The sequence below is a fragment of the Notamacropus eugenii genome, chromosome 1 (genome assembly GCF_028372415.1).
Source record: "Notamacropus eugenii isolate mMacEug1 chromosome 1, mMacEug1.pri_v2, whole genome shotgun sequence".
Lineage (NCBI taxonomy): Eukaryota > Metazoa > Chordata > Mammalia > Diprotodontia > Macropodidae > Notamacropus > Notamacropus eugenii.
In genome coordinates this window covers 128042944-128064637 of record NC_092872.1, presented here as the reverse complement: position 1 = coordinate 128064637, position 21694 = coordinate 128042944, and the positions used below count along the sequence as shown (strand labels likewise).

At 37.8% G+C, this 21694-nt stretch overlaps 2 protein-coding genes across 8 annotated transcripts in view; one reads left to right on the top strand and one right to left on the bottom strand.

Annotated features, from left to right (window-relative positions):
• Positions 1–6542, top strand: part of DENND4A (DENN domain containing 4A) — a 136527-nt gene extending 129985 nt beyond the window's left edge. For 4 of the 7 annotated variants that reach the window (XM_072614418.1, XM_072614403.1, XM_072614386.1 and 1 more), the window contains 5 exons: positions 969–1086; positions 1202–1228; positions 1686–1848; positions 2051–2115; positions 4029–6542. In XM_072614418.1, the coding sequence (XP_072470519.1) occupies positions 969–1086; positions 1202–1228; positions 1686–1848; positions 2051–2115; positions 4029–4165 (510 nt within the window). In that variant the 3' untranslated portion in view covers positions 4166–6542. The remainder of the gene's footprint in view (positions 1–968; positions 1087–1201; positions 1229–1685; positions 1849–2050; positions 2116–4028) is intronic. The other 3 variants (XM_072614425.1, XM_072614413.1, XM_072614410.1) reach the window with 1 other exon arrangement.
• Positions 6543–9985: 3443 nt separating this feature from the next.
• SLC24A1 (solute carrier family 24 member 1) overlaps positions 9986–21694 on the bottom strand; it is a 39228-nt gene continuing 27519 nt past the window's right edge. The window contains exons 7-10 of the mRNA XM_072616050.1: positions 19527–20334; positions 13455–13544; positions 12306–12472; positions 9986–11367 (exon numbers count right to left, since the gene is read on the bottom strand). Coding sequence (XP_072472151.1) covers positions 11118–11367; positions 12306–12472; positions 13455–13544; positions 19527–20334 — 1315 coding nt within the window. The 3' untranslated portion in view covers positions 9986–11117. The remainder of the gene's footprint in view (positions 11368–12305; positions 12473–13454; positions 13545–19526; positions 20335–21694) is intronic.

The window sequence follows — 21694 nt, the reverse complement described above, 5'->3', positions numbered from 1 at the left end:
TTAGGTAAGCCTTTAATTAGATCGTAGAATCAAAGATACTCCCTTCCCTCATTTTCTAGATGAAGTACTAGAGAGCCAGAGCAGTGAGTGACTTGCCTCAGCACAGTGAGTCAGTGACAGCTAGGACCAGAAACCACATGCACTCGTATTTTCATTACCACTAATTGCCTAACTCTAGACATTTTAAAAATTTTAACTTTTCAAACATTTTTACTGCTGTCACTGTACCTTAATGTGGAAGGTGTTTTAATTTTAATGTTGACACATTTACTTTGTGACAATATAGCACAGGGGTGGGGACCCTGCGGCCTTGAGGTCTTATGTGAGAAGGGCTGTACTTGAGGACCTAGAGGACCACATTGGACCTCAAGGCCACAGCTTCCCTACCTTCAGTATAGCATAATTAAGATTTTTTTTTTTATTGTTGTTCAGTTGTGTCCAACTCTTCAGCACCTAATATAGAGTTTTCTTGGCAAAGATACTGGAGTGGTTTGCCATTTCCTTTTCCAGTGGATTAGGCAACCAGGTTAAGTGACTTGCCCAGGATCACACAGCTAGTGTCTAAGGCTTGATTTGTGCTCAGGTCTTCCCAACTCCAGGCACTGTATCTATTGAGCCACTTAGCTGCCTCCTTACCATACTTTCCTGGAGTTTTCTTGGCAAAGATACTGGAAAGAGGAGAAAAGAAGAAGGGAGCACACAGGCCCCACCAAAAACCACCTTGTCTCTCTCTCACTCCATCAGTCACTCTTCCTCCCTCCCTCCTCTCTCTTCCCCTGCCCCTCCCCACCTCTCTCTATTCTCCTCCCTCAGTTCCAAGAACCCAGAGGGGGAGCATGTGATTTTTATACACACACACACATATATAAAGTGTATCATGTTCATTCTGACTACCAGGTTGTGTCTAAAAGAATTACTCTATAAAGGAACTCCTCATATTAATTATTTTGTCTTTTTTTTTTGTTTAGATTCCCCGTCACTGTATGTCAGAGGACAGTAAATACGTTTTAATTCAGATGTTGTGGGACAACATGAAATTACACCAGGATCCAGGACAGCCCTTGTACATCCTCTGGAATGCACAGAGTAAGTGCCTTTCTAAAAAGAAAGCTTTCCTAACATACAGCAGTTAATTATTTTCTTCAAGTAGCACAGATAGTTACCCAACTCATATTGTTTAATACCACTTTTTGTCTTTCAGGTCAGAATCGTACCCTCTTGTTTGAGAGTGAGTGTTGCGCTTGGTGTTGCTAACGTGTAGACTTCTTTGGGGGAGGGTTACCTGTGTGAACGTGCATGTGCATGTCAAGAAAGATTTCAGCTTTCAGCAGATGGCTTCATCCAGATTCCTTTTCTGCCTGTTTACTCGTTTTCAATCCTAGACTGCCAACTCAAATGTTGTTAAGGAGTGCTTTGAGGGAGAAAACATTTGTTGTTGCTTGTATGAAACTGTGTTATATTTTAGGCCCATATGTCACCCATTAGACATACTTGTCTTTTCCTTTTATTCTATCTCCATATTTTATCGTTATTTCTTTCTTTGTCCTAGCACTGTCATTTATTTATTTTATTGGTGCTTTTTAAAAATTGTTTATAAAAAAATAAACGGTAGCTGCTGCTTAATTATTTTTTCTTCTTTCTAGACAATAAGCACTGCTTCATTTGTTATTTTGGTTCTTTTACAGCCCAAAAGTACCCAATGGTCCATTTATTGCAAAAAGGTGATAACTCATTTAACCAAGAACTGTTGAAAAGCATGGTAAAAAGTATTAAGATGAATGACGTCTATGGACCAATGAGTCAGATTTTGGAGATACTGAACAAATGGCCTCATCTTAAACGACAACGGTAAGAGCCATTCTTTTAAGTAAGGCAACATTTTAAATGAGCACGAGGTCCCTCAAAACAAACGAATAATTCTTTGCTTAATAATTTATTGTCATAACTGGTTTCATGCCTACTTTAGCATGAACATGACTTCTAATGAACATATTTTTCCCTATATTTGGAATCTAACACTTTACTCTCTCCCCACCTCCTTTTTTTTCAGGAGTTTATATAGAGAAATACTATTTCTCTCACTTGTGGCATTAGGAAGAGACAACATTGACATAGGTATAATTCATTATAATAATATTTTGTACTTATTTAGCGCTGTGTTTTTAAATACAAGTTGTTATCAAGAAAAAGAATAATTGTCGTTCTATTTCATTGTGCCAACTTAAAATCAAACAATAAATGTAAACTTTTTTAATCAGAGCATATTTCTCTGAAACCTTATCCCTTCAATATTATTTCATGTGATAAGAATGCTTTGGTGAGAATACTGGTAAATTTAAATTATTTATTTTAAGTAAGGAAGAATGCAAAAATGGTCTTTGTTAGCTAGAGAGAAGACGGTTTGAGACCATCTCATTTAAATCACTGTGGATGGTCAGAAAGAATTCTAAGACTGGAGAGTGGCACATCTCATAATTACTGTTAGGTTTACTGATGTAGGACTAATTGAAACTAAACCCGTCCCCTTCCCGGAGCCTGATTTTCCTGCTCTGTTGTTGGGGTTGGCCTAGATGATCTCTAAGGTCCTTTTTAGTCTAATTCTGTAAGAAAATGATAAATAGAGTTAGCTGATTGGATCATCTTGATTTGGTGCTCTAAGACTTACCCATCAATAAATAAAATACTATCGCGTAGAATAAGCTTCTATAATAGGATCAAAAGAATAGATACCAGTTTGGGTTGGTCTGACAGGTCATTCTGAGTGATATTTGACAATGTATTCAATAGTTTCATTAATGTACTATGGATAATGGCGGATGACAGGCACCTGTAGCATCTGGACATTGCTACACCAGGCCAGGGTGGGACGTGGGAGAATAGGAGGAAGACTGAGAGCGTTCCCCTATGGCATCTTGTCCCTGGAACTGTAAAAAGAAGGAAGTTAGTCAAGGTGGCTTCGTTTGGTATTGTAACCTCTAATACATATGCCACTAAGACTTCTGGTACAATTAAAAGTATTTGTGACATTGGCAGCAAGACATGTGGGTGTAGCAGTAGGCATCTTAGAGAAGAGAATTAGAAAAGTGGCCAAGTTTAAACAAGATGAAGTTTAAAATAAATGTGGGCAGGGTATTTTGCTTTAGGAGGGGAAAAGATTGTCAAACTAGAAAAAGGAAAGAGGAAACTTTATTTTGTGCCTGTGTGCCATCTGAGGGCTAGTACTTATAGTTAATCACAAGTCTAACATGAATCGGCACTCACTGCCTTTGTCAGAGAAAGCAAAACAGAAGGTAACAAAAGGATACATAAACTGAAAAAGAGATTATAATCCTCAACATGACTATCTGTCTTTACTCGGGAGCCGTTTAAACATAGAGGCCTCCAACTTCAGTAAAATTAGAAAATTCAAGGGTCTAGGAAGCAAATAGAAGTTTTATAATTTTAATTAATGAAAATCCAACTTCTCTTTCTTCTCTCTCTTCCCCATCATTGAAAAAAAATAAAAGCAAAACCCATCTCACTCTCACAAACATGCATATTCAAGCAAAACAAAGTCCCGCATATTAGTCATGTCCAAAAACAATACTCATCTCGATGTGCACCCTCCTGTATCCCTGTCAAGCAATGGGTGGTATGTTTCATCACAAGTCGTCTAGAATTATGGCTGGCGATTATATTAATCAAAGTTCTTAAGTCTTTCAAAGAAAGCAATAGAATTTTAAATAGCCTTTGGAGAAGCTAAATTAGAGTTGGTTAATCTGTAGTTTTAGGCTGTTACAGAACATTGCCCAGTTAGTTTTCAATAACCCTATATTTGGAAAGAATTTTCCAATTCTGAGGGTTGCAAAACATTGGAATATGTTACAAATGGTATATTTTGAGATAGTTTAAGTTTAGAAGGTGAATAAAATTACCTCTAGTAAATTTCCAAGCTTTTGATTTTGTGTTCCTGAAGTAACATAGTACATTGTTATTGACTCTACATACCACTTAAACGCTTATTTCTTTACCTGTGTGAATATTTCCAGATGCGTTTGACAGAGAATACAAGATGGCATATGATCGTCTTACACCCAGTCAAGTCAAGAGTACCCACAACTGTGATAGACCACCAAGCACAGGGGTGATGGAATGTCGAAAAATATTTGGCGAACCTTATCTTTAAAATAAATTTATGTGTATATATTTACATAAATATGTGTATATGCACATATACACATACTATATATGTTTTGTACAGTCTATGTAAAAATTACCACTTCAGTCTCTTAAGAAAATTTCTATCTTCATTTTTTTGAAAATGTATTTGCAGCAGAGTCAGAAAACCCTGATAAACTACAAATGTTTTAGGTAAAGAATAGTACCAAGCGGGCTGAACGCTGCTTTGCTTCCTGGTCCTTGTATTGTTCCCCTCTATAAAGTGTTTCATGGTGGGGAAAAACCATAATTAAAAGTAATTGTCTTAAAAGAAGACAGTCTCTTGGAAAACAGTGATCAAAATCATGTATGAATACTAATAAGTAACATAAAATCAAAGGATCTGCTGTTTACATAGATTATTCAGATGTTATAAAGAACTCAAACTTGTATTATACGTGTTTTAAATTGTTTATAGTAAGTTGATATTTTTTTAATTTTTTAAAATTACTATAACAAACGTAAAATGAATTTAAACTTTCAATGAGCAGGTTCGTGCTCGTCCTTCCAAGTCTGCTGCTATGTGGAACACATGGTCCGACCTGTTTTCAGTTGGGAGAGAATGGTGTAGGGAGGGGGGAGGACACAGAAATGGTCAGAAATGCCAAGCCTAGCCCCGGTGTTGTCCTGGGTGCAGTTTGCATTTGCACGTTGGGAAGCCATAAGTTTGAAAGTGTGTGTGTGTGTGTGTAAGTGTTAGAGTGATATACCCCATACGCTGCCAAGATTGGCACACTGACAATCTGGAGAGGCCTAAAAGTCCCAAATGTAATTCTCCATGCCTTCGAAACTCAGGCCCAGCACACAGTGAAGAATTCAGCACTTTGTTGTTGTCGTTGCGAATGGCACTTAGAGACAAGACATTGTGGGGAAACCTTGCAAAATTAAACAGAAATTTTATAAATATATGTAATGGTGTACATTCCAAGTATGTTGACACTACTCCAAAAGTCTTATTGTAATTTTAACGTGCAAGATAGCGATTATGGCAGATATACTCCAATTTTGATATCTGAGATTGGGTACGTCATCTGTGCTACATGGTAGTTATAGGGAACACAATCAGGGCACTTCATTTAGAACTATATTTAAAATATATTTTTATTTTACATGGAACAAAATATTCATTTTCTAGAGGGATAAATTACAGAATAGTTCACACATATTAAATTATGTGGCTTTTGAAATAAGCCATCAAGATCTATAAGTTATAGAAACTAGATGATGAGCTGAATGTTTGAGCATTATTGCTGGGTATTCAGAGATACCTGAAATTGATTTGTTTTTTTGTTTTGTTTTGTTTTAAACACTTAGTTGTGCTACTCTGTTCAGTGTTCTTCAGGTTATTACTTCCAAGGGGAAAAAGTATACCTTATTACCATTAGTTATTTTAATGATTCTCATTCTTTGGATTTGTGGGCATGTGTTGTCATTAACAAAGGAGAATTGCCCAGATGATGTGCTGAGATGGACCAAGGAAATGATCCCAAATGTATGTGTGTGAAGCAGTTTGCAGAAGAGTTGCAAGACACACCTCTGGAATACAGCTAAAAGTACCATCATTCATTCTCTAAGTCATTTCAGTTAAAATGGGCCTCACTGTTAAGTTGAGCCACTCATGAACGGTACCAACTTAAAGGATTTTACCATTTTCCACATGGGGAAATGATCAGCATGAAATATATATAATGCTCCTAACTCAGGCTTATGTTGACATTAGTCTACTTCAACGATGTGATGATACTCTGCCTGCTGCTTTTTTCACCTCCACAATTTCTATTCCCAACTAGTTGTAAGCTTCTCATACTTGGTATTCTAATTCTCTAATTCACTAATAAATTTGAAAATTTTTATCAGTAAGCTTCTTAGGAGACAGTATATTGGATAGCTATGATTAATTTAGGCCAAGTCACTTTTGTAATGAGGTACTTATGTAAAAGCCTTTCTCATGGCTATTTACTTTTTTCTTAGTTACTCCTCATGTATTTTACATTTTTTTCTAAATCTAAATGTCCTATTCTTACAGTCCAGGCTCCAGTGGGAAGTGGTTGTTTAAATTATCTTAATGTCTGAGTTCTGTTACTCGTATTTGGATCAGTTTTTAAAAAATAACCCAGTATTTTTCCAGAATTTTACTTTTTGCAGATAGAGAGTGAGGGAAAATTAAGTCAGAAGAACTGTGAGGAAAGCACTCTTTTTGCCACAGGTATTGTGTTTGCTCTGTGTGATCATGTAGACAGATATGGATAGTTGAAGTTCCTTTCCCATGTGGTATATTCTCTCATTTTAGAATGCTTGATTTGGTTTAGACTTTGAAATTAAATAAAAACCATACTGCTTGCTGATGTAAGGTATATGCTATTTCTACTACGTTCTGAAAATTACCTATCCATTACTGTTTGTTACTGATTTTTGAGGATCATGTCATATTTCAATTATCCTTTTTTCTTAATTGCAGAATTGTGTAGATCTGCTTATTTTCTGATTTCTTTAGTTGCATATAAAAAATGATCCCTGAAAATATCAGTAAACCCGTATCAAATAGTTAATAATCCTTCTTTCCAAAGAGTTTTGATAATCCCTATGAAATCTAAGAATAACAATGAAGTGCTACATTCTTCCTTTTCGAGATTCCCTTGTATTTATAAAGTGTCCCATAGTCCTATGATCCCATTTAAGGAAATACCTATTTGTCTTTGCACTGCATGAAGCTTCATTTTTATTTTGACATCAATATTTACTTGAGTGCTTCCATCCAGTTCATTTATCTCAGACCAGGAAGAGAAAGTGTCTTGTTTGGAGTGGTTCAGTGACATTTGTGCTGGAAGTCGAGGTAGATGTTTCCCATTCCTATTTACACACACGTCTAGTCTTCATTTCCCAGACTTTATTTTCCTACTTAGCAGCTGCCCTTTAATAATAACGTTAGCATCCTCAGCACATGATGTCCTCTGACCATTCTGTAATACTCACCTCCTTTGCCCACAAAGCAAATATGTCCCTGTTGAAAGTACTGAATGCCAGTTTTATGAAGGCCACATCGCAGAACCATTGCTGTAGTCTGAATCAACAAATATGTCCAGATCTCTGCTTGATGATGAAAATGCTACCATGTGCTTTTCAACACTTGTAACAGAAACATATAACCCTACAAAGCAAGTATATTTTTTAGCTTCAAGTACATTTTTTCCTATGTACCTGCAGCATCTTGAATAGTCTAAATGAGAGTTTTACATTCTCAGTATGTTACAGGTCAGAACCATGACACCAAGAAAATGCAACCATAGGTAGGATGAACATAAGTAAGCAAATGTTATCCCTGAATTCATCATCATCTAATTAATTTCCAAATGCAATAGGTACAAATCTCAAAGTTGAATGATTCCTTAAAATTCTCAGTGTCATATTGATGCCAGTCAGGAATTTATCCCTGAGAAAGAAATGGATCATATCTGCATATCAGATCTTTACCATATGGTACGTGTTGATTTATTAGATTAACATTTCTCGTTACTATCTTTGGGATTTTTAAATGGTACTTTGTTATCTCCAAAACTTCACTTTTTAATGAGCGGTTGTAGATTTGTAAATATGTAACGCTGAAATTTTATTTACAAAAAGGAACATCAGGAAGGTCGTTGCTTTGTTTTGTAATTCATTTAAGATATAACTGATCTACGTCCATGATAAACATTTTTTTCTCGTCTCTGGAAAAATGGAAATTCTGTTCAGTTTTACAGTGTAAAATAAAAAAGATGATTTAGCTAAAAGATCAGAATAGCTACTCTTTTCTATTTTAAACATCTTTTAGAAGTTTCATTCTTTTTCCATAGGGTTAAGAATCTTGGCTGCACTGAACAGTGCTCAGCATTAAGAGCAAAGTTATTTGATGCTAAGAAAATTACTAGTCACTTTTTAAGTCAACTTTGAAAGCATAACTTTTACTTATTTTATGATATCCTCACAGGTGACTGCAAGTTTTGTGCTTTTTTTGTAAGATTTTTAAAGTTTGTAGGTGAACACTTTTAATGGTTTGCAATATAGCAAATAGAGATTTTATTGCTTCCTTCTTTCTTTTGCTTTATTCATTTATCTCCTATCAGTTTTTCAGTTACTGAAGATGATCTTCCTTACTTAGTGTAATATATTTTGGCAATGAATTCACTGTTTCTCAGTTGAAAATTATGTGTATTATAGTAGGATTTTAAGAAGTCTTCAATTTTATTGACTACACAACTTCTGCTCCCTCTTGCTCTTTTCTGTGGCATAGTTTGGGATGGACCAGAACTGGTCATCTCTTTTCTGAGGTAGCAAAGAAAAATGTTAAGAAAGCCAACCATTTGGCCAAAGAGGACCTCATGAAAAAATTGGTTTTAATCACGTAACAAAAAAATACAGCACTTCCTAATTGCAGAAGCTTCATAATCTTTCATCACATCCTTGGGGGAGTTTCTGATCCCTGCGTGAAAAATAAGAGGGTCCGGTGGCCAGCCAGAGGCTAGTGGTGAGAAAGCTATGAACTATCATATCCTGAAGCTAGAGGTTGAGTTGAGCAGCTCACTGAGCTGGGACAAGCTCCTCCTTCCACCTGCTCCTCTTATTTTTCCTGTCAAAACACTCAAGGCAAGGTGAATTGCCTAGATTGGTGACTTCGTCAATATTCAGTATTCAATATGCAGATGTCGAGAACTGATATTACAAAAATTGCATTGTGAGCATAATTACATAGGTTTAATGAGCTTCTATCACATATTCGGATGAACTTAAGAGATGAGGACATATGGTATGTGGTGAAATTATTAACATTCAGATCTACAGTTCCTTGACTTTTTTTAAAATTGCATAGTCTAATTCTTGATGGAGGTGACTATTATGTAATCTACAGATCTTACAAGAAACAAAAAAATTATTGCCTCATTATATCAAAATGTGAAGTATCATTGAAAGAAACTGTACTTGTATTTTATTAGAGAAACCAAATGGATGGTTTCTCTAAGGCTTACAATAAGTCATTTCATTCTTCTTTAAAGCATTATATTTCTGGTGTTCTTCAGTGGAATGGGAAAGCATTTATTTGATATGTATTCTGTGCCAACACTTCTAAGCTCTAGGGGCACCAAAAAGCAAAACAGTCCCTGTTCTCAATGAGCTCACATTCTGACTGGGGCAGTCAGTAGATAAAGGATGATCTGGCTCAAAGTGGATGGAAAGACCCTTTGATCCTTAGGGTCCAACATCAAAACCAATGTCGAAAGACATTGGTGGATGAGGTTTGAGTGAGGCCATTGGGAGAAAGGGTCACTGGTTGCAGTCTTTCTTGTCGATTCTCCCCTCTGATTCTGAAGCAGTTGGGCGATGCAGGGGTTTCCCTTCTTATGTTGTCATTCACTATATAACTGTAATTGTCAGTCACCCTGTGCTGCTTTTGTCTTCAACTGTGATCATAACAGGGATACTACTCTAGAGCCCTGTGCCTTTTCTAATGTACCCCATCAATATTGGAATCTAGTAGAAGCAGCAAGTAGTCATAAAAGCATATCAACAGTTTACGCAGATGACATTTAAATGAAGAATCTCTGCGTAGTCCTTTGCAACATCATTTCCAGGCCTTTTGAGAGAATACAGAACAATAGAATCCTCAGAATGGGACATTTCCGACCGTATCAGAACTCATATTTCCAAATAAATACCACCCCCATCAAACTAATAACTTTGTGAGGTTATGTGTTATATATTCTAAGGATGCTGCTCAAAGTATTTGGAGGGACAAGCCAAAAAGCCATCGGAGTTCTTTATAGTCACACCATGAATGCCTTTGTTCCTTTATTTTGTTCTTTAGAAACTAAAAAACTTCCCAATTTGTTTGCCCAAAGTGCTTCCTGTGATTGTTTCCAAAAATCAAATGAAGCCCCAAAGGACAAAGATGTGCCACCGCTGTGGATATTCAAAAGATGTGTTGGGGTTCTAGGTGATGCCAAAAAGTCCCGGAACTGTTTTCAGCAAATGGCAGCTGTTAGAGTGAGTGCATTGCTTCCCACGGGACTACTTCAAAGAGAGCATGACTCATTTGGATGCACAAAATCTATTACATTTGCTTTTAAAGTCATTATCTTGCTCTGTTCTCTTCCTCTCCAATATCTGCCTCACTCCCATCAGTCCTCAGAACTTCCAATTAGTCCTGCTCTTCCTCTTTGTGAGAGTGCTCCTGACCTCATAGTCGCCTTCCAAGCTGGAATGATCGATGGATGGGGAGCTCTCCCTCACACCCCTCGTTGTTTACAACAAGACTACTCAAATGCTCAAAGTCAATCATTTAAGATGAACTGATGCTGTTGAATAGTGTTTGCTCCTCAAAATGTTTTTTCCTACTGGTGACATTTGCCTAAATTCACAAAAATAATTTGACTATAAACTTGACGAGCACCTCATTCAAGGATAAGCAGTAAGAGGAGAAAGCTGAGCACAATATTTCCTCAAGGCAGGAGATAGAGAAACCATGCCTACTGACTTGAGCAATCTGGTTTAGAATCTAAAGAAGATTTGTGAAAGTAGGAGGCTCCAGGGGTCCTCAGGTGTGGCCAGGGAATACTGTAATGACTAAGGCTATCTTCAGCAGCCCCTCTCACCTACCCCTCACTTAAAAAAGTAGTTCTCTAATTTCAGTTGCACCTGTGCAACCTTAGTGTGCTGACTATGGAACATGAGGTCTTGGGGAAACCTCAGAAAAGAATATTCCACCAGCCACATATGAAACCGAGTCACCATCATGCTTTTGGTTCCTGGTATCACTTACTGTTAAAACTCCCTCTCAAGCAGCAGCCCCATGGGTGAAGTTCATCCTTGGGGAAATATGGTGATCCTCAAAGGAACATCACATGTTCATTTGTTCTTCATCCAGTGGTAGCAGCCTCAAGACTGAGTCAGATAGAGATGGGACAGGATATGATTCGATCTTCTAACATTACACTGATAATCAAGAATATGAAGTAAAGGAGAAACATGGTAAACCCTAGGATTTTGTTCATCCTCCATCTACAGGATGCTATCGAAGAGATCACAAACAGGAGCATGAGAAGGAGCAAAACAATGGCACAGAACAAGCCGTTGCTGCTCACAGGAACAGGCTGGAACTCGTTGAAGACAGAGAATAGTAGCCAAGGAACTGGCAAACTGAAAGACAAGAAGGGAGAAAAAAGCCTTATGGATGAGTCCATAGTGTTAAGTTTCAGGAACGTGAATGGTACAAGATATTTTCTAGTATATTTCTAATGCAATACGTTTCTATTTTACAAATGAGGAAACTGAGGCACAGGAAAGAGGAAACTTCCCAGGTTCACAGGGAGTCAGGTCTTGAACCCACATTTTTCTATCCCTTAAGTTCAGTGCTGTTTCCCTTACACCACACTGACATTTCGATAACAAATCAGATTGCCTGATGTAAGAATTTTCTCTGTACTTCTAAAAGGAGAGTAAAAGATTTCATGGCACCCAAAAATCCTGCCTCTTTTTTCCTCCCAAGCTACCGAACCTATTGGCAGACCCCAGTTATCCAAGGTCTATCAAATGTGGCTTATTCAGATGATATGCTGCTACTATATGCTGGTAAAGACCAGAGAAGGGGGCGGGGGGGCCAGGACTTGTGTGTGTGTGTGTGTGTGTGTGTGAGACTGTAGAAGTGGTCTTATGATATGAAAATGCTTATTGTTCACTAGTGATGCAGTCTGGTGCCTTGCAACTGGCAGTAATTCAAACACAGAGGAGAATCAGGAACTGAGATTGCATCAAGGGCCCCTCCACTGAACCCAGCAATCAATGAGCTGGGGGTTGAACCATATGCAGTAATGGAATTTAATGGACTTCACTTTCACTCCATCTGTAACTTTTAATCAGTTCTATTTCAAGCAGCATTTTAGTTCTGCAATCTGCTGTGTTCCAGAGAAACAAGGTAAGGTTATTTTGTTACCTCATGTAACACAATAGTGCAGATATCTCTTTTCAAAATGAACAAAGCAGAAGATAGACAGCTGAATCCTACTGTGCCAGAGCCAAAATAGATTTTTTTTTAAATTCTGTCTTAATCTAACTTGAAAAATAAGATTTCTCCTTACCCCACAGTGATGTCAAATATGTTGCTGCCCACTGAGCTGGACACAGCCATGTCTCCTAGGCCTTTCCTGGCAACAATGACACTTGTAATGAGGTCAGGAATGGAGGTGCCTGCTGCTAGAATTGTCAAGCCCATAATCTCTTCAGAAATCCCAATTGTTTCACCAACCTGGTGAAGAAAGAATAGTATTGAAAACAAATCGTGGCTACAGCTTGCTCAAGAAACATGGGTGTCCTTAAAGCATTTGTCATTGCCATGTAGGCACTGTGGAGATCTCAACATAAATGATTTATAATCCATGCCTTCATGGAGCCTACAACCTAAGGCAGAAGGGCATCCTAGTTTATGGCCTCAGCATCTTGAAGGGATGGAGGTGGGGGCAGGAGAAAGGAATGGCCAATCAGATCACAGGTCATCAGATACACCTCCTGCCACACCTCTACAGTACGTCTCCATCTCTCCACTGATTGCATCATCAAGGCAGCACAACCAGTAACAGCTATCTATTCTGTCTAGGATCATAGATGTAGAGCCAGAAAGGACCTTGGAGGGACATCTACTCCAAGGCTTTTACAGATGAAGGAGCTGAGGCCCAGGGAGATTTAGCGACTTACTTAAAGTCACAAAGGAACTAAGCATTGTGAGTGAAATCTGAAACAGTGTTATTCACACAACTACTGTGAAAGGGCCTCGTTCAGTCATTTTGGTCATGTCTGACTCTGTGGCCCCGTTTGGGGTTTTCTTGTCAAAGATACTAGAGTGGCTTGCCATTTCCTCCTCCAGTTTATTTTACAGATGAGGAAACTGAGGCAAACAGGGTTAAGTGACTTGCCCAGAGTCACATAATAACTTATCTGATGCCAGATTTGAACCCTGGGAGATGAGTCTTCCTGACTCCAGATCCAGTAGTCTACCACCATACCAGTCCCTCAAAAGTCTGTTTACTTCCTAGGTAAGAAAACCAGTAGTTGTCATCTGTAAAGTATGATGTCAGTGGAGATAATTTTATTTTCAAGTCTTTAGAGAGAATAATGAGAAATTAGAAAATTCATTTGAGCACTTAAAACCACCATCAATGTGCCAGGCTTGCCTACATTCAGGCAAAATTTGAACAGAAAAAAAAATGTTACCAGGAATTCTGTTTACTAACCTGGTGAGCCCACCACACCATGAGGTAGGAGAACATGGCTATCCACAGGATGGAGCCCAGAAATGTGATCACAAAGAACTTCCTAGATTCCTGTTGGAAAGTTTTTAGAAAAATAAGTGAAACAGTTTTGCAAGAATCTTGGAGTCTCTTTGAAAAGACTAAGCCATTTGGACCAAAAGTTACCACAATTTGTGCTGGTGGCTATTTGACAGGAGAAGAGGTATTCTTGAATCAGAATCTTAGCACTAGAAGGGGCCCTGCAGGCCATCTGATCCAAACCTTGTCTGACTGAGAATCCCTTCCATAATATTCCCAGTAAATGATCGTCTGGTCTTTGCTATTTTTAAGTTAATTTTTTATTACCAAACTTGGGAAGGCAAGCAAGAGTCTAACAGCAAACAACACCCGCCAGCATAATCCAGTGATAGTTGAACAAAACAAATCAATAAAAACAAAAAAAAATTACAGAAATGATTTTTTAAAAGTAAAATGAAACATTCTTCAGTATTACAGAAAGAAACGTATAATTGATTTTATGGCCCATAAAATGATGTCTCATGTTATACTCAGTATTGCTTTGAAAAAGTTCCGGTTGTGAAACAATCATGAAAGGAAAGATTTGTTGTGCTTATCTCCTTCACCCTCAAACTCCCATCACCCCTGCCCAGTAAACATCCAAAGAGAGACATCGCGATGTGAAGCTTACTTTCTAAGACTGCCCTCTAGAATACTACGGCATGACAAATCTATTACTTTTGAAAGGAAGACCACAAACTGGTATTCAGTGGATGCCCAAAAACTTACTCACAAAAGGACTTTGTAATTTTAAAAGAAAAAAGGACAAGAAAACAATTTAAGGCAATTTTTCTCCTAAAAACCTTTAATTAGTGTTTTGAAATACTTATAACCACACATATTAAATGTCTAAAATTTAATTTAATAGAAGAAAATATAAAACTATGCTCTTACCCCCTCAAAAAAAAACCACCTCTTCATGAAGAATTAGAGCAAAAAAATCATTATTGCATCTGAACTTTCATTTTCAATGTGCTTTGAGCTTTCCTTAATTTCTAGACCACCCAGGAACCAAAAGAATTCTTTGAAATTTTACCAAGTTCTGTGCCCTATTTTCTTCATCATCTGAATGCACTATTTCCTCTGTATACTCCTTTAGGGGTTAGAGGAGAACTTTGGGGGTGCAGAATAACACAACATGCGTACTAGTCACAGTGAATTACAGCATGTAAGTCATCTTATGATAACTCAGACTTCCCAAGTAGGAAAGATATATAGTAGACATGCAATGTATAAAGTAAAATTTTAAGCCGTATAGACCAAAGTTGCTTTATTTTTCCATTCATCATAAGGCTAATAAGAAGTAAAGAGAAAAATAGAATAATGGGGGCATTGCATCTTCTGTCTTTGGAGATGTCACAGTAAACTGTCACAAAACCATCCAAAAAAAATCATCACCATCCGTAGAAAAGCTAAGACCTGCCTTGGGTTTTGCCATTGCCCAAGGGCAACCTGAAACTGATTTCACTGGTCTTTTTTGTCTAATCTCAGCCTCCTCTTGAACCTGATACAAGAGTCTGATCACAGTAATTGTTTTCTCTTAGATTTTGCTTCTCTAAACCCCTTAATAACAGCTTCCTCAAGATCAAGACTGACCCATCCAAACTCAATTCTAAATATTTTTTAAGACTTTCCAGTCCATCTATTTCTTGTCAGAATCCTTAAGCAATTTACTGATGTTAGAGAAAAGCCTGTCTCCAAAGAACTCTATCCACAGACAAGGGGAAGAGATGTGAACTCTGCCATACATGATGATATTTCCTACCACTGAAAATGCCTTTCTTCTCACCATAAGGAAACATAACTAAAGCATGAACCAGTCTGTCTAAATTCTTATTTAACTACAATACCACCATGTCTATACATGGCTCTCAACCTTTTCCTAAATAATAATTACCTTGGTATATGCTAGGACTGTGAGAATAACTGATTATAAGACTATAAATTTAGAGCTGGCCACAGGGGCCCACCAATCCAATCTGTCATTTTACAGATGAAGAAAGAGAGGCCCAGGGAGTGACTTGCCCAAGGTCACACGGATAGTTAATGGCAGGAGTTGATCTCAGATCCTCACTCCAATCCAGCATATTGAAATCTCTCTTAAATCCTATCTTTAAACCTCACTTCTGTATGTGACCTTGGTAAGGATCTGTTTCTTCATCTGTAAAATTAGAAGATCTGACTGCGTGGCCTTTGAGTTTTCTTTTACCTCTATTTCTATGATTCTCTGGGGGCCATCCAGAAAAATCTCCATGACCAAGATGGGCTAAGTTGCCCATGATTGTTGACAGATCTTTAGAATTATTTTCCTAGCTTAGTAGGGGTCAGACAGGGAGGCAGAAATGGATCAGGTAGTGCTTTTGATACTAACTCAGAGACCATGAACATGTTTGGCTATGTGATATGGGTCCTGCCTCTAAGGTGATTTTTTTTTTAATCTCTAGCGTCAAATAGTTAATCTACATAAAAGCTTCATGTAGGGATAAATGATACAATATATTTGATTTTTGTGACAAATCTCATTATCTTTATGAAATTAGTTTTACCATACTCTCTACCATGCTGACACCCCTACTAAAACCAATGGGTACGTTGCACCCAGTCAGTATTCAGAGTTGTAGCCTTGGACCTTTGGATTGACCAACTGCCAGGGGCTCAGAGTTGAAGACTCACCTCCTGATCTGATCTTCTTGGTGGAGCCAATCTACAAATCATCATGGAAGATGCAAGTGATTAGGACGTGTAATAGGCAGTTGCCAAGTGGGAGGCAGAAAGAAGCTACAGCTGTGCTTGCCCAACCTATCCTTACATTCATTTTGGAAAAAATTCCCATTCCTCCATCCCACAGCTTTCTCAGAGGAAGGGGGCCTGCCTTTTAGAAACATGGTGGTATGGAACCTTGGTCCTCAGTTATTTCCAAACCAAGCCCTGTGAACTATCCCTTCATAAGGGGGAGATGTGGGATAAGTAACTCACTACATCTGACTGCAAGTAATCCCATCAGCAGAAAGCTAGTGTCAGGGCACAAAATATGGTGGGAATTTGTGAATGGACAAAGCCACAGCCTAAAAGGTTTCAGCCTTCAATTAGAAGACCTGTGGCAAGAAGGAATCTACTACCTCCTAAGACAGTCAGTTGCATTTTTGAACAGCTCTAATTGTTAGAAAGTGTTTCCTTGATAAGCAGGATGGTTTCAGAAAAACCTGGGAAGACTTATATGAACCTATGCAAAGTGAAGAGAGCAGAATCCAGAGAACATTGTACACAGTAATGGCAATATTGTTAACTGATCAATTGCAAAAAACTTGGCTGCTCTGATCAAGACAATTCCAAAGGATCCATGATGAACAATGCTAGCCATCTCCAGAGAGACAACTGATGAACTCTGATTGCAAATTGAAGCATACTCTTTAAGCTTTATTTATATTGTCTTATTTTGTGTTTTCTTTTGCAATGTGGCTATTATGGAAATATGCATGACCTCCTATGTAGAACTGAAATCAAAGTGCTGGCCTTCTCAAGATGGAGGGAAGAGAGGGAGGGAAGGAGAGAATTTGGAACTCAAAAATTTTCTAAGTGATTATCTAAAAATTAATGTACATGTAATTGGGAAATATTTCGTGAAATAAAAATAATCTTTTTTAAAAAAATAAAGTGTTTCCTTATATTGCGCTTAAATACTCCTTTTTGCAGCTTTTACCGATTGCTTCTAATTTGGTCCTCTGGGACTAAGCAGAATAACTCGAATCAATTTTGCCAAGATAACCTGCCTTGAAGACAGCTGTCATGTCTCCCCTAAGCCTTCTCTGCTCCAGGTAAGCATTCTCAGTCCCTAAGGCAGTCTTCATATGGCATATTTTCAAGGCTTCATCATCTTAGTCCTCCTCCTCTAAACATCCTCCAGCTGCCTCCCCAAATCACAATGGCCCCAAACCAAATACAACACTTCATCTATGAACTAAGGCAGAACTAGAAGCCATGGGTGGAATCTCTCAAGTTGGGGATACCAGGTCTCTCTAAACAGAGAATCAGATCACATCCATTCTTCTGGCAGCAATATATCATTGACTCATAGTGAGCTTGCAGTCCAGTAAAACAGCAGAATCTTCACATTGATTGTCTAGCTTCACCTCTTCTAAATTGTATTTAGGAAGGTGTTTTGTTTTTTTTTTAAAACTGACGCAAGATTTGTCATTTATTGTTATTAAATTTTACCTTCTTAGATCTTTTTGGATCTAATGTGTTAACTACCTATTCCAATTTATTATCTGCAAATTTGGGAAGCGTGCCATCTACTCCTTTATCGAAGTCATTTATAAAAATGCTGACTAGGTCAAAGAACAGATATATTGATCCCTTCACTGAAGACTTTCTTCCGTCTAACACCAAGTCCTGAAGGCTGCTCCTTGGGGTCACAGAGAGTAGTGAAACAGCCCCAGTGGAATTTCCCAAACATATTATTTCTTTCTGGGAACTTAGGGCATCTGGGAGATGACAAAACTTCTGTTTCAATAAGGCTCTAGGAAGTAGGTTATTCTTTCATCCCAAAAGAAGCTTCAGATAAATTTCTGCACTACTTATCTCTCCATTTGGATAACTCTCCTTAAAAATGTCTCTAGGAATAAGATCCACACACAATACCATATATCCTGTTGAATTCTATTTTCGTGTAAGACAAACATTAAAATGTATTAAAAAGATGAAAGTACAATAAAGGTTTCCCTCAATGGTGGAGGAGAGATGAATTTTTTTCAATTCAACAACTGGGAGGAATTATTGGTGAAAATATGCATTCTTCATAATATAAATACAAAGAAGTTCTATACAACAAAAATAATATTAAAAGAAAAATATTTATAGCAAATATGAAAGACAAAAACATGATATTTAAAATGCATAAGAGTCTGTTCAAAGGACGTAATGGTAATTCCTAGTCCATAATTAATAAATGACCAAAGGATATAAAAAGACAATTTTCAAAAAGAAGAAACACAAATGGTGAGCAATCAATCTGCAAATGCTCAGTCTCACTAACAATCAAAGTCAGGCAAATTAAAACAACTTTGATGTAAAATTTCACATCCATCAAACTGGTAAATATAATCAAAAGAAATGAAACTCCTTTTTAGCGGGGTGGTAGAAGAACATGTATTCCACACATTTGCTGGCGGTGCTAGAGATTTATGAAATCTTTTTAGCAATCAGTCCAATAGCTACAAAATAATCGTGTGCTCTGACCCAATTATTCCCCTGATGGGAATGTATTCTGAGAGTGTTATTTGTTTAAAGAGCTGGTAGTCCTAATAATAAATACCAAATGTCTAAAATACTTGATACTTTTCAATGTATTGACATTCATTTTTCTCAGTTGATCTTCACAGTATTTCTGTACGTTAAACAGAGAAAACGTTATTTTCTCCATTTGAATTATGAGGGAATTTGCCTAAGGTCACACAGTAATTCGTGGTTGTGGCAAAACTGGAACCTAGACTTTCCTGACTCCTGAATTTTTTCCACTACACCCTAACATTACCTGGAACTATAGAAGAGCAGTGTTTACTATTATTACTAATAATAGCATTGTTATTATTTTCTAAGCACTTCAAATTACTGTATGATCTCATCTCATCCTCCCAATAACTGTGAAATAGAGGGGGACAAGTGACATTCCCCCATTTTACAGATAGGAAAACCAAGGCACAGGTTTTTAAATCTTCTTCTGGGAACTAGGACAACATCCCATGTCTCTGAACTCCTGCCTAAAGTATATTTAAGTCATACTCAGCTTGGCTTTTATTTTAAAGGACTTTTTTCTGAGTCTGTAATTTCAATGAATTTTAAATCATACCCTCATTTCAGCTTCAGAATTTGAAATGCTCAGTCCAGAAACATAAGTGGGCACATCTACTCTCTGCTTCTCAGGAGTGAGCCTTGAACACTTGAGAACTTTCATAATACCTCCCTAAGGAACAGAATTGCATGTATGGGATATCTTACCGGTTTCCTGACATCTGGAACTGTCAGCCACAGGGGGAAAACGATGGGGAAAAGGAAGAGGTAAATGGCCTGTTTACTCTTTGTTTCAGGCCATTCTAGTGACAGAGGCTCCTCATTTTCTTCTTCCGCTTCCTCTTCCTCTTCATCATCTTCCTCATCTTCATCTTCACTGTCATCATCACCTTCTTCTTCTTCACCTTCTCCACCTTCTTCTTCACCTTCCTCAGCACCTGCCTCTGCCTCTCCCCCAGCACCTTCTTCTTTACCCTCTCCACCTTCTTCATCTCTTTCTTCACCTTCCCCTGCACCTCCCTCTCCATGGTCTTCTTCACCCTTCTCATCACCTTCCTCTGTACTTTGACCATGAATTTCACCTTCCCCTTCAGTTTCATCATCATTAGCTCCTTGGGTTGCACCTTCATCTTCACCTTGAGTTTCATCGTTGTCTAGACCTTCTGGTTCATTTTCAACTTTGGTTTCACCTTCAACTTCACTATTTTCTACTGCTTGGTTTTCAACTTCCTGTACAACTCCTGTTTCATCCTCAGCATCACCTTCACCTTGAGTTTCACCTTTGTCCTGACCTTTAGGTTCATCTTCACCTTTGGTTTCATCTTGACCTTCATCTTCATTATTTTCTACTGCTTGGTTTTCAACTTCCTCTAGACCTTTAGTGTCAACCTCAGAATTGTCTTCATTTTCACAGAGAACTTCACCTTCACCTTCGTCTTCATCTTCACCTTTATCATCTGCTCCAGGATCTGGGCCCTCCTGCAAATCAAAATCAACATAGACGTTGACTAGAGACCTGAATCAGCACATTCAAACTCTCAAGTACCGACCATTCCTGGCCTTATGGCACTTCACTTGTCATTTTAAAACCTGAATATCAATAGCAACTTGATCTCTTTTCCAAGTTTGTTTTCCCCCATGTCATCTTCTATTTCTTCATAAGTAACATGAAAGATTTGAGTTAAGTGATCTCTAAGTTTCCTCCAACTCTGGCATTCTATGATTATAATGTTTCTCATCTTTTGAAGTTTCATTTTAGGCATGAAGGCAATCAACAAATACTTACTAAAAGTATGCTTAAGCATCATTTTGAGCACATATATCTTGCTGTGGTGGAAGTAGGGTCCTATCACCTGGTGGCTCAGTCTATGTACTGATACTAATAAATAGATGTGATCACACATATTTAATGGAGACACTAAATAATAAAATATTAACAGAGGTAGTTAGAGGGTCCTTTGAATAAAAATGAAAAAGGAAGGGAAAATTGTATGTCTAGACCAGCCACTAAGTTTGAGAGAAGGGATCTTTCTCTTTCTAATGGGGATTATCTAATGCTACCATACATTTTAAAAATTTTAGATGTTTTAGAATCATAAAAAGAGGTTTTTGAAATGCCACTCACTCTCCTAAAAGAGCACTTGAGTGAGATGTCATCAAGGATGAGCACAGTAGTCACCTGATTTTAGAAAGACTTGAACTTGGAACCTGTTGGTTATGCCAATTTCTGCAAATGAGTTGAGGACTACAGGCACCATTTGGACTCTTGGCAGACGGTTCAATGAAGGTAGGAGCTCTGAAGAAGAAAAGGCAATCTACCCTTGGGAACAAGAAGGAGCTGTTGTCATGCAGATGGGCTCCAGAAATGACAGCAGCTGTCACTGCTATGGAATGTAGGCCAGAATGCTAGCCTGGAGTTCTAGCTTCAACATAAGTATAAAACCCGTTGAAGAATTTGCTAATGATTTTTCCATAGTAGCAAAGCATTAAAGACAAAGCCCATCAACTGGGGAATGTCTAAACCAATCGTGGTATGTAAGTATGATGGGATATTACTGTGCTATAAGAAATGGTGGATGTGGACCTTGAGAAAACTTGTATGAACTTACATGAAATGAAACAAGTAACCAGGAGAACAATATACACCATGACTGCAACAATATGAACACCACAACAAAAGCCAAGAATGAATTTTGAGAAATTGTAATGACCAACGTGGCTTTAAAGAAGAGCTAGGAGAACGTACTTCCCTCCCTTCTTTCCAGAAATAAGCTGCTATGGATATAAAACACTACATATAATGTTGAACTTGGTTGATGTGTTGGTTTGTTTTGCTGAACTATTATTTCCATGTTTTAAAATTCTTTGTTATAAGA